General features: G+C 36.0%; 1 protein-coding gene across 1 annotated transcript; it reads left to right on the forward strand.

Moving 5' to 3' along the window:
- Positions 1-483: 483 nt before the first annotated feature.
- LOC306653385 (olfactory receptor 4M1) lies at positions 484-1,425 on the forward strand (the record flags this gene model as incomplete). The annotated part of the gene is made up of 1 exon (XM_079126389.1): positions 484-1,425. One exon carries the CDS (start codon positions 484-486, stop codon positions 1,423-1,425), a length of 942 nt encoding a protein of 313 aa, XP_078982515.1.
- Positions 1,426-14,289: the final 12,864 nt, after the last annotated feature.

Here is a 14,289-nt window from a genome sequence, read left to right on the forward strand (position 1 = left end):
GAACAGTGTAGGTGATATTAGGATACAAACTTAAATTTCCAAATTGGCAAGTTTTCCAAATAATAAGGATCTAGAAAGAATAGGCTGCATTTCCAATTACCAGTCTAAAATTTGGCTGAACTTGGAAGTAACTGCACATATTACCTATTAATGTTAATATTTGGAGGAAGGATAAGTTCTGAGTTTCAAAAAAATGGATTTATAGAATTGAAGAGATGATGTTTGGCTTTCAGACATGTGACACATTTCATATGATTCAATTATTTCTGATGTATAAGGTTGTCACTTACTTTCTCCCTATCTTGGATTTTCAAGTACAAAATAGGGTAACCAAATGTATTCTTACCCTAATGCAATCTCAACTACAGGGAACATACAGCAATTTTGAAAGCAGTGATACAATTCTAGTTAAATGTTATTTGGAGTAATTATCATTTTTTTATTTTCATAGCCATATTATGAAAAAAAAAACTAATTGAAGAAATGGAAACTACAAATTACACCAGGGTGACAGAATTTGTTCTCACTGGCCTATCTCAGACTCGGGAGGTGCAACTAATTCTCTTTGTTATATTTCTATCCTTCTATTTATTCATCCTTCCAGGGAATATCCTTATCATTTGCACCATTAGACTCGATTCCCACCTGACTTCTCCCATGTATTTCTTGTTGGCTAACCTGGCCTTCCTTGATATTTGGTATTCCTCTGTCACAGCCCCTAAAATGCTTGTGGACTTCTTTGTGGAAAGAAAGACAATTTCCTTTGGTGGGTGCATTGCACAGCTGTTCTTCTTGCACTTTGTTGGAGCCTCAGAGATGTTCCTGCTCACGGTGATGGCCTTTGACCGCTATGCTGCCATCTGCCGCCCCCTCCACTACGCTACCATCATGAATCGGCGTCTCTGCTGTATCCTGGTGGCTGTCTCCTGGATGGGGGGCTTCGTCCATTCTATAATACAGGTGGCTCTCATTATTCGACTTCCCTTCTGTGGGCCCAATGAGTTGGACAGCTACTTCTGTGACATCACACAGGTTGTCCGGATTGCCTGTGCCAACACCTTCCCAGAAGAGTTAGTGATGATCTTCAGCAGTGGTCTGATTTCTGTGGTGTGTTTCATTGCTCTGTTAATGTCCTATGCCTTTCTTCTGGCCATGCTCAAGAAGCACTCAGGCTCAGGTGAGAGTACCAACAGGGCCATGTCCACTTGCTATTCCCACATCACCATAGTGGTGCTAATGTTTGGACCAAGCATCTACATTTATGCTCGTCCCTTTGACTCATTTTCCCTAGATAAAGTGGTGTCTGTGTTCCATACTGTAATATTTCCTTTACTTAATCCCATCATATACACACTGAGAAACAAGGAAGTAAAGACAGCCATGAGGAAGTTGATCAACAAATATATTTTATGTAAAGAGAAGTGAAATATATTTGACATATTTTGAAAATATGATATATTTTCTAGTCCTTCTGAGGATCATTGCCCTAAAGTAGAAAGCATTTGCAGTGGTAATAATGCTGCTTTTACTTCCTCATTTTACCTGAGTTTCCCTCATTTTGCTTTTCTTCTGTTTCTCTTTATGATGGTGGAAAAACAAAGACTTAAAATGGAAACAAGTTTACTCACGCCCACCCTTGTAGTATCTAGCAGACCCTTATTAGAATTTGAGATACAATAATGATCTGCCAAAACACACATTTTCACTAATTATTCATTGAGCAACTGCCCTAAGGAGACTTAGGCTGTGAGGAGAATATGTGTTGAGAAATAATGAAATAAATAAGACCCTGGAGACACACCTACCATGAATATAAAGAAATGGCCAGAGAATGAATATGACTAACTTCATGTTACCAAATGAAAATTTTTGTTATATTTCAATCTTGGCCCAGTAGGAGTATTTGGTAAACCATTCTCCTGGGTCTAGAAAACAGATAAACTACTTTGTACTTTATCTCCTGCTCTTCCCAGAGTTCAGAGAAACTGAGGATTTATTTATATAAGCTATCTCAACTTTCAGGTGGTAGCCATTCAACAGTATTTGTGACAACTCAAGATTTTACCACATTATGGAAACAATTTTATGCATTTAGAACAGAGTGTCATTTGGTTATTGTGTAAGGATCATCTTATTTCCACCTGAAGCCTTCAACCAACTGACAGTTTTTATAGCAAGTCTCTACTTACCATCCTTCAGAGTGAATGCAGGTCCTTGGTTGTTTGGGATCAATAAACATCTAACTGATTTAAAATACAAATTTATGTTCTTTGCCAATTCTGTTTGTTTTCTGTATTTGCTAATTCTGTCTCTCATGTTAAACTTACAGGATTCTGTGTTCGTCAGCATTTTAATTCAGTTGTTTCCCATTAAGCCATTTTTTTATTGCACATGGAATACATTTATCTGATGTATTGATGCGTGTGCTCTCTTAGTGAATTATTTATTAGGGATTGATTTCCTACTCCCTGACACTAAGAACTCAGTTACTGACCATGCTTCAGAAGACAAAAGATAGATTAGAGCATTTGAGTCCATAGCATATGTTTAATTTCTTAAATTTAAGTTTCCAATTTCAATGCTAGGGAACCTTTCAATAAAAGGGCAGGAGCACTTTGTATGAAGTGAGCTAAAGTCTTTTATTTCATTTGATGATATAATATGCTTAGACTTTGAAGGAATAGATATCTGCCAGCATCACAAATAAATAAATAAATATGAATGATATAAATATCCTAGAATTATTGTTTATCTACAGATATCTTCTTAATTGAGGGAGTAATCAGACCTAGTGTGACTCAGGTACTTAAGTACATAAAACTTATTCTATTTCTTTGGGAGTTTTTCCTTATGATGTCTTTTATCTTCAATGCTACATTCTTTTTCTAGGAATCCAAAGGCACAGATTGGAGTTATGATTCCTGAATTTTGATTTGGCTTCTCATCACTTGGAGATGAATTAAAGAGTAGATTTCTTTAATGCTGTGCAACAGAACACTAAAATGCAAAATACAAAAGATATACATATACATATGCACAATAAAAGGATGAGTTATGAGTGTTTCTTTATCATCATTTCTTTATATCTGAAACAGCCACAACTTCTATTCATTTTGTAACTTATGCTTCATTTAACTAGGATTAATTTTCTCAAGAGACTACTGACTTGTTATGCTTTTCAAACATCAGTATACTTTTACTGTGAGAGGACATTTGTTGAAAATATTAAAGATTACAGTAATAAAGAGGAAATAACAATAGTATGGTGAATAATTGCTTACTTAGAAATACTACCTGAAAATAGAAATTAATCTTGACAGGGAAGGGGGAACCTTTTGCAAACTACTAAGCAGTGACCTAGTAGACATGGAAGACATGATTGGCATAAGGGCATTTTTACCATCACATTGAGAACATTCAGCTATGTCTGGAAAAGTTTTTGGTTGTACCAACTGGGGACTGCTATTGAAATCTTGTACTAAATATATTGCAAGGCACAGGACAACCCCTCACCCCCACCCCAGAAGTATCTGGACCCAAATGTCAATAGTACCAAGATTGGGGAAAATCCATCTTAAATAATGAGCAGGGATGAGGCAGGACACTGTAGGAGAAATAAGTATTAAATAATCTTACATACAATTTTATATACCATACCACCTCCAAATAACCCAGTAACCTTAGCAGGGAAATGCCAAATTTACCAAATTTCTTTCCCCAACGTAACTCTTTTCTGTTTTCCCTAGGTTAGTTTTAAATGCTTTTAAATATTCTTTTTTGTCATTCAATCTCTGCTATTTTTTTCTTCAGAAAATGCTGTTAAGTTTCCATTTCTAAAATGGTCAGTATCTGGATTGAGTAAACTAATACCTTCAGCTCAAGATTGTTACTTTACATACAATTATACTGACTTGTGTGAATTTTGGAACCCAAGTTCTATTCATCTCATGATTTTTTGCTAATCTTAATTGTAAGGAGGTAGATCTTACTATTACATTTAGTAAAAAAAAAAAAAAAAAAAAAAAAGTTAGTATCCAAATAAACTACAGTTCTTTTTTTTTCAATATATCATTCAACAAATATATAGTCATTAAAAGTTCAAAATGGCCAGTAAGAGCCTTTCTACACACAGCCAGCCACAAGTCCCCAAGCCAGTGGAGACCTCGGACCTGCAAGCAGCCTCTGGGACCAGGGCAGGGCAGCCAGAGACCTCTCCAGGCGGCCCTGCCCCCTCCGGCTGTAGGTTTTTTCCACGGGGCGATCCAAGATGGCGGACTAGAGGGTGACGGCATCTCCAGTCGCTCCAGAACCCAGGATTCAAGAAGGAGAGGCACTGAGAGACTCAGACTAAAATAGAGCCATGGGGTGAGTCTCCCCACCCGGTGAAGCTTGGTCTGGGTGCCAGGCCCAGATTTGGGTGGCTTATTAGAGTAGGGCAGGGCAGCTAGAGTCTTCCCCAGGCAGCCCTGCGCACTCCGGCGGTGGGCTCTTCCCACAGGGCCAGATTCTCGGAGCAGGCCACCCAGTGAGAGCCTTTCCACACAGAGCCAACTCCAAGCCCTGGAACCAGTAGCTTACTAGGGGCAGCATTCTTCGGAAGCACTGCATTATCAAGTTACTCCAAGACTTCAGGCTACTGAAGGCTGGCAGGTGATACACTGGAAATCTACAGGGACACTATAAGCCAATAGAGGAAATCTGCAATATCTCAGAGTCCCACAGACATCTGACCAATATGAGAAAACAAGGGAAGAAAATGTCCCAAACACCTAGATACTATATCAACAAAACCCAATAATGACAGCACGGCAGAAGAAATGTCAGAAAGGGAGTTCAGAATGTACACAATTAAAACAATCAGGGAAGCAAACGAGGAGATGAAAGAACAAATGCAGGCATTAAATGATCAAACCAATCAACAGTTAAAAGAGCAAATATGGGAAGCAAAAGAGCATTTCAATAAAGAGTTAGAGATACTGAAAAAAACCAAAGAGAAATCCTTGAAATGAAGGAAACAATAAACCAAGTTAAAAACTCCATAGAAAGCATAACCAACAGGATAGATCACCTGGAAGACAGAACCTCAGATATTGAAGACAAAATATTTAATCTTGAAAACAAGGTTGACCAAACAGAAAAGATGGTAAGAAATCATGAACAGAATCTACAAGAATATTGGGATATCACGAAGAGGCCAAATTTAAGAATTATTGGGATTGAGGAAGGCTTAGAGAAACAAACCAAAGGAATGAACAATGTATTCAATGAAATAATATCAGAAAATTTCCCAAATCTGAAGAACGAAATGGAAATCCAAGTACAAGAGGCTTATAGGACTCCAAATATACAAAATTACAACAGATCTACTCCAAGGCACATTATTATGAAAATACCTAACATACAAAATAAAGACACAATTTTAAAGGCCGAGAGAAAAGAATCAGATTACATTCAGGGGGAAACCAATAAGAATATCAGCAGATTTTTCAATCCAGACCCTAAAAGCTAGAAGGGCCTGGAACAACATTTACCAAGCCCTGAAAGAAAATGGATGCCAACCAAGAATCTTATACCCAGCAAAACTTACTTTCAGATTTGACAATGAAATAAGATCCTTCCATGATAAACAAAAACTAAAGGAATTTACAAAAAGAAAGCCAGCATTACAGAACATTCTCAGCAAAATATTCCATGAGGAAGAGATGAAAAAAAAAATGTAAATCAGCAACGGGAGGAACTAGCCTAAAGGAATAGCCAAATAAAGGAGAAACCAAATCATGTCAAAAAACAAATAGGAGTCCAATGACTAGGAATACAAATCATATCACAATAATAACAGTGAATGTTAATGGCCTGAACTCATCAATCAAAAGACATAGACTGGCAAATTGGATTAAAAAGAAAAATCCAACAATATGCTGCCTGCAAGAGACTCATCTCATAGAAATAGGTACCCATAGACTAAAGGTGAAAGGATGGGAAAAAACATACCACGGACACAGCAAAAAAGCTGGAGTATCCATCCTCATTTCATATAATGTGGACTTCAAGCCAAAACTAGTCAGAAGGGATAAAAAAGGACATTTCATACTGCTTAAGGGAAGCATAAATCAGCAAGACATAACAATCATAAATATCTATGCCCCGAACATTGGCTCATCCATGTACATCAAACAAATCCTTGTCAATTCCAGAAATCAAATAGACCACAACACAATAATACTAGGTGATTTTAACACACCTCTCTCACCGCTGGATAGATCGTCCAAACAAAAATTGAATAAAGAAAGCATAGATCTCAATAACACAATCAACAATTTAGACTTAACCGACTTATATAGAATATACCATCCAACAAAGAACAAATACACTTGCTTCTCAGCCGCACATGAATCCTTCTCTAAAACAGACCATGTTTTATGCCACAAAACTACTGTTAGCAAATACAAGAAGATAGAGATACTACCTTGTACTCTATCAAATCATAATGGACTGAAATTAGAAATAAATGACAGAATAAAAAACAGAAACTTCTCCAATACCTGGAGATTAAATAATACACTATTATATGGTGAATGGATAACAGAAGACATCAGGAAGGAAATAAAAAAATTCTTGGAAGTAAACAAGAACAAAGACACATCATATCAAAATATCTGGGACACTATGAAAGCAGTACTTAGAGGAAGTTTTATTTCATGGGGCACATTCAACAAAAGAAGTAGAAATCAACAAATAAACGACTTAACATTACAGCTCAAAGCCCTAGAAAAAAGAAGAGCAGACCAACACCAAAAGTAGTAGAAGACAGGAAATAGTTAAATCAGAGCCGAAATCAACGAAATTGAAACAAAAGAATGAATTGGAAAAATTAACAAAATAAATAGTTGGTTCTTTGAAAAAATAAACAAAATTGATAAACCCTTAGCCACACTAACAAAGAGAAGGGGGAGAAAACTCAAATTACTAAAATTCAGAATGAACAAGGAAATATCACAACAGAAAAGATGAAATACAAAACATAATCAGAAGCTATTTTGAAAATCTATACTCCAACAAAACAGAAAAACTCGAAGACATCAAAGTTTCTAGAGACATATGAATTACCTAAACTGAATGAGGAGGACATACACAACTTAAATAAATCAACTTCAAGCAATGAAATAGAAGAGGTCATCAAAAGCCTACCAACAAAGAAAAGTCCGGAATCAGATGGGTTCTCAGCGGAGTTCTACAAAACCTTTAAAGAAGAGCTCATTTCAATACTTCTCAAAGTACTCCATAAAACAGAAGAGGAGGGAACCCTCCCAAACTCATTCTATGAAGACAATATCACCCTGATACCTAAACCAGACAGAGACACTTCAAGGGAAGAAAATTTCAGACCAATATCCTTAATGAACATCAACACAAAAATTCTCAACAAAATTTTAGCAAATCGCATACAAAAATATATTAAAAAGATAGTGCACCATGATCAATTGGGTTTCATCCCAGGGATGCAAGGTTGGTTCAAGATCTGGAAATCAATAAATGTCATTCACCATATCAATAGACTAAAAGTTAAGAATCACATGATTATTTCAATAGATGCAGAAAAAGCATTCGATAAAATATAGCATCCCTTCATGTTCAAAATACTAGAAAAATTTGGGGTAGTGGGAATATTCCTTAACATTGTAAAGGCCATCTACGCTAAGCCCAAGGCCAATATCATTCTAAATGGTGAAAAACTGAAAGCATTCCCCCTAAAAACTGGAACAAGGCAGGGATACCCTCTTTCACCACTTCTATTCAACATCGTTCTTGAGACTCTAGCCAGAGTAATTAGACAAACCAAAGAAATTAAAGGGATACGAATTGGAAAAGAGGAACTCAAACTATCCCTATTCAATGATGACATGATTATATATGTAGAGGAACCTGGAAATTCCACCAGAAAACTCTTAGAACTCATAAGTGAATTCAGTAAAGTAGCAGGTTACAAGATCAATGCTCATAAATCCAACGCATTTTTATACATAAGTGATGAATCCTCAGAAAGAGAAGTTAGGAAAACCACCCCATTCACAATAGCATCGAAAAAAGTCACATACTTGGGAATCAATCACACAAAAGAAGTGAAAGACCTCTACAATGAGAACTATAGAACATTAAAGAAAGAAATTAAAGAAAACCTTAGAAGATGGAAAGATCTCCCATGTTCTTGGATAGGCAGAATTAATATTGCCAAATGGCCATACTACCAAAAGTGCTATACAGATTCAGTGCAATTCCAATTAAAATCCCAATGATGGACCTTACAGAAATAGAGCAAGCAATCATGAAATTCATCTGGAAGAATAAGAAACCCAGAATAGCTAAAGCAATCCTCAGTAGAAAGATCAAAGCAGGGGGTATCACAATACCAGATCTTCAACTCTATTACAAAGAAATAGTAACAAAAACAGCATGGTATTGGTACGAAAATAGACAGGTAGATCAATGGTACAGAATAGAGGACATGGACACAAACCCAAATAAATACAATTTTCTCATACTAGACAAAGGGTCCAAAAATATGCAATGGATAAAAGATAGCCTCTTCAACAAATGGTGCTGGGAAAACTGGAAAACCATATGCTACAGAATGAAATTAAACCCCTATCTCTCACCCTGCACAAAACTCAACTCAAAATGGATCAAGGACCTCAAAATCAGACCAGAGACCCTGCATCTTATAGAAGAAAAAGTAGGTCACAATCTTCACCTTGTTGGCTTAGGATCAGACTTCCTTAACAGGACTCCCATAGCCCAAGAAATAAAAGCAAGAATCAACAACTGGGATAGATTCAAACTAAAAAGCTTTCCCTCAGCAAAGGAAACTACCAGTAATATGAAGAGAGAGCCTACAGAATGGGAGAATATTTTTGCCACTCATACTTCAGATAGAGCGCTAATTATCAGAATCTACAAAGAACTCAAAAAACTCTACACCAAGAATACAAATAATCCAATCAACAAATGGGCTAAGGAAATGAACAGACACTTCACAGAAGAAGATGTACAAACAATCAACAAACATATGAAAAAATGTTCAACATCTCTAGTAATAAGAGAAATGCAAATCAAAACTACCCTAAGATTCCATCTCACCCCAATTAGAATGGCAATTATCAAGAACACAAGCAACAATAGGTGTTGGCGAGGATGTGGGGAAAAGGTACACTCATACATTGCCGGTGGGGTTGCAAGTTAGGGCAGTCACTCTGGAAAGCATTATGGAGATTCCTCATAAAGCTTGGAATGGAACTACCATTTGACCCAGCTATCCCACTCCTTGGCCTATTCCCAAAGGACTTAAAATCAGCATACTACAGAGATACAGCCACATCAATGTTCATACCTGCTCAATTCACAATAGCCAGATTGTGGAACCAACCTAGTGCCCTTCAGTTGATGAGTGGATAAAGAAACTGTGGCATATATATACAATGGAATATTACTCCACCATGAAGAATGATAAAATTATGGCACTTGCAGGCAAATGGATGAAATTGGATAATATCATGCTAAGTGAGATAATCCAATCTCAAAAATCTAAAGGACGAATGATCTCTCTGATAAGCAGATGAGGACATATAATGGGGGGTGGGAGGGGTTAGTGTTAGGGTTAGGGTTAGGTTTAGGGTTAGGGATAAGGAGGGTGGTAAGAATGGAGTAAGGAAGGACTGTATAGAGGGAAAAGAGGGGTGGGAGGGGTGGTGGGGAAGGGAAAATAATAACAGAATGAAACAACATTACCCTATGTAAATTTATGATTTTTAATTAATAAAAAAGTTCAAAATGTATAATCATGTAAATAAAAGCACAGAAGTCATTGTCAGTCTTTTTATTTCCCTTTCAGAGACCTGGGGTTTTCCCTTGACCAGGTTTATAGTTTCACTCACCCAGCTCCACTGGAAGCAGGCCAGTTGGGCCTATCATGCTTTGCTCCACAAACTAATTAATATCATTAAGTAAATGAAAGTGGGGCTGGAACAAAAGCCGGGAACTTCTCTAGACAAGTAATTGTAACCTTCAGATTTTATATCCGGCAAAATCGTTGTTTAAATAAAACATTTAAAGCAGTTTATACATGCAACAATAATCTTGGAATGTTGTTTCCAAGAGAACTCTTGAAGAAATTACCAGGGAACAAATTCTGGCTAATAATGGGAAGACTCAGAAACCAGGCTGAGTATGAAATATTAAATATATCATATATTAAGCATAATGTTATGTTTATTAAACTATATTGAACTACAAGTCTAAGACTGTATTTTATCCCACTAATGTAGAGATTTGCAAGATGGAGAGTAAGAGAGTGTGGAAACCACAGAACTGTATGCTGTTTTCCCCCAGGGGCATGTTACAGGCTTTACTGAACCTTTCATTATAAACAAATACAAAGATGTTTTCTCCAAAGATGTTTATGTTTATCCAACATAAACATCTTTGGAGAAATATCTTGGTATGTTGTCAAAATTAACCAAACCCCTCCAAACTACATAGAATATTGAGTTTAAAAATAAAATAAAATTGGGAATTCAGAGAAATAAATGAATAGAAATAACTGTCCAATAGTTTTTTCTCTAAAGATTTGTGTTCTTCTTCTTATTATTTTTTTGTTCTTCAAGGTCAGAATTGTAGGTGGGGGAGGTGAAGATGTGTGTGAGACAAAGCCCAGCGTTCACCCAGTGATATATTCCACAACTAGCAGAGATCTCCAAAGATATAGTCTCAGGCTAGTAGTAAAATAGTTCTTTACAAAGCCTACCACCCAGAAACTGTAGAAGAGAAAAAATATTTATGATTCATGTGGATATCCATAGGATTTCTTCTTTATATATTTAAAATCTTATGGTTTTACCACACTAGGTAAAAGACTTGATTATTCTAAGCTATTTTTTTTTCTTAAATATTCTCTTTCAGGAAATGTAATACTTAGTTTGAAATATTTACATTTATAATTATAAGACTGCTTTTATCTGATACAGATTAAAAGAAATAAAAGAAGAAAAAAATTAGAGAACTTCTACTACCAGAATTCAAGGTTAATTTTAAAGCTACAGTAACCAAGAGGACATGGGACTGATGCAATGATGAACAGATAAATTGCTGGAACCAAATAAAGTGTGCAGACTCAGACGCACTCAAATGGTAAATTTATTTTTGATAAACACAACCATGCTATTATGTGACAAAAGGAAGTTTTCAAGAAAGGATGCAGACCATTGAATATTTATTTGGAAATTGAACCACTTCTTCAATGCCTATGGAAAAATTGATTGAGTTGGATCGTAGACCTAAATGTAATAGCTAGAAATACAAAGTTTCTGGAAGAAAACAGGAATATGTTTGCTCACGAAGTTGGAATAACTGATGATTTCTTTAACATCATAAAAGCAGCTATCATCATAAAAAGTAACAAAATAAACCTCAAAAATGAAAAATCACTGGCATTAACAGTTACTCATAAAATGAATAAGCAAATCAACACATTGGAAGGGAAATTTGGAATTTCTTTCTTTCTTTCTTTCTTTCTTTCTTTCTTTCTTTCTTTCTTTCTTTCTTTCTTTCCTTATTTATTTTTGGTGCTACTAGGAATTGAAACCAGGACTCACACAGGTTAAACACGTGTTCTACCACTAAACTGCATGTCTAGCTCCTGAGCTCTCTTAATCTCTGCCTCTGTCTCTGTCTCTCTTCCAAGTTTAAAAAACAAAAATTAGTAGATGATGATATATAATGGGGGTGAGGGAGTGGGGAGTGAGAGGAGAATGGAGGAACTTTAAATTATATAGAAGGAAATGAGAGGGAGGGCAGGTGTGAAAGATGGCAGAATGAGACAGACATCATTACCCTATGTACATGTATGATTACATGAATGGTATGAATCTACATTGTGCACAGTCATAGAAACGAAATGATGCACCCCGTTTGTGTACAATGAATCAAAATGCAGTCTGTATAATAAATAAATAAATAAATGGGCAAAAGATTAGAACAGACATTTCAGAAGAGAAGATACACAAATGATTGGTAAGCTCACAAGAAAAAAGTTTACTTGAGGTCTCACAGGTTCAGAGGTCTCAGTCCATACACAGTTGGCTCCATTCTTCAGAGCTGGATGTGAAGCTGAATATCATGTTGGAAGAGTGTGGCAGAGGGAAGCAGCTCACATGATGATCAGAGCAGAGACAGAAACTCCACTTGCCAGATACAAATATATACCCCTAAGCCATGCCTGCAGTGCCCCACCTCCTCCAGCCACACCCCTCCAGCCTTAAGTTATCTCTCAATTAATCCCATCAGGTGATTAATTCATTGACTAGGCTAAGGCTTTCATAACCCAATAATTTCTTCTCTGAACCTTCTTGCATTGTCTCATGTGTGAGCTTTTGGGGGACACCTCACATCCAAACCATATAACCATCATCACCTTCAAACCCACTAGGATTATTGTAATAAAAATAATAAAATGTAAGTGTTGGAGAGGATGTGGAGAAATCAGAACCTTCTTACACTATGATTTTTAAATGGTGCAGCTGCTTTGGGAAAGCAACCTGGAAATTCTTCAAATAGTTGACATTCATGTGAGCCAATAATTCTACTTTTATGTGTAAAAAAGAGTAAAAGAATATGCCCACATAGACACAAACATTCATAGCAGTATTAATCTGAAAAGCCAAAAAGTAAAATCAATTCTAGTGTCTATCAAGTAATCAATGGATAAATAGAATGTATATTTTCCAAACAATGAATTATTTTTCAGTTATTATAAAGGAATGAAGAACTTATTCATGGTATAGCATGGATAAATCTTGAAAATACTGTGCCTAATCAAAAAAGTCCCTTAATGGACTACTTCTGGAATAATTTTATTTATACATAATATCAAGAATACACTAGTGCTGGGAGGAATGGGGAAATTTGGGAGGGATGGTTAAGGGTGTGGGTTTTCTTTCTGAAGTACTGATAGTATTCTCAAGTTGAGTGTAGTGATGGATACAAAACTCCATAAATACACCAAAAATTATAATAACACTGAATATAAATGGTCTAGATTCTCCAATCAAAAGACACAGGTTGGCCAATTGCATTAAAATCACAACCCAACGACATGTTGTTTGTAAGACTCACCTTATAGGCAAAGACAGTCACAAGCTAAAGGTGAAAGGATGAAAAAAGGTATACCATGCAAATGGAGAACAAAGTAAGTAGGGTTAGCTACCATCATTTGAGGTAAAGTGGACCTCAAGCCAAAATTAATCAAAAGAGAATATGTCACATCATATTGGTTAAAGGAATCAACCAACAAGAAGATATAATTACTGTAAATATTTATAACCCAACCATAAGTACACCTACATAAAAAACAAAGAACAATAAAGAAAAAGAAACAGCAGCAAAAGCTCTTTTCAATATAAACAATCACATAGACTCCAATACAGTAATACTAGGTGATTTCAACATACCTCTCTCACCATGAGATAAGTCATCCAGACATAAACTAAGACTCTTCAGAATTTAAAAAAAACATTAATCAAATGGACCAAACTTTAGTGGAGATTCCTCAAAATACTAGTAATTGAATCACCATTTGACACAACTATTCTGTTATTTATCCAAAAGAATTAAATTCAACATAATATAGGAATACAGGAACTTCACCAATAGCAGTGCAATTCACAATACCAGAGTTTTGAAACTAGCCCAGGTACCTATCAACAACAGATGAATGAATAAAGGAAATGTGATATTGTATAAATATATATAACATATATTATATATAAGTATATATTTTATTTATGTAATATTGTATCATATTGTATATATGAAATCACTCAGCCATAAAGAAGAATGAAAATTATGGAATTTGCTGGGTAAATGGAGGAAACTGGAGAACATCATGCTAGGTGAAACAAACCAGACCCAGAAAGTCAAGGGTTGAACATTTTCTCTCATAAGCAGAAGCTAGACCAAAATAAGGGAGAACAAAGGGTGGGGGGAATCTCATGAAAACAGAAGAGAGTTCAGTGGAGTAGAAGAAAGAGACTGAGGGAATGGGAGGAGGGATGTGAAAAAGGAGAATGATGGAATAAAACTGACCAAAGTATCCTATGTGCACCTAAGAATATACCACAGTGAATTTTACCTTTATAGATATCTATAATACACTGATTTAAAAAATACCACAGATAAGTAGAAGAAAAACAAGTAGAGGAGAAGAAAGGGCACAGGGGAAGGAGGAGTGGAGAGAAAGGG

This window comes from Sciurus vulgaris (genome assembly GCF_902686455.1).
Source record: "Sciurus vulgaris genome assembly, chromosome: 2".
NCBI lineage: Eukaryota > Metazoa > Chordata > Mammalia > Rodentia > Sciuridae > Sciurus > Sciurus vulgaris.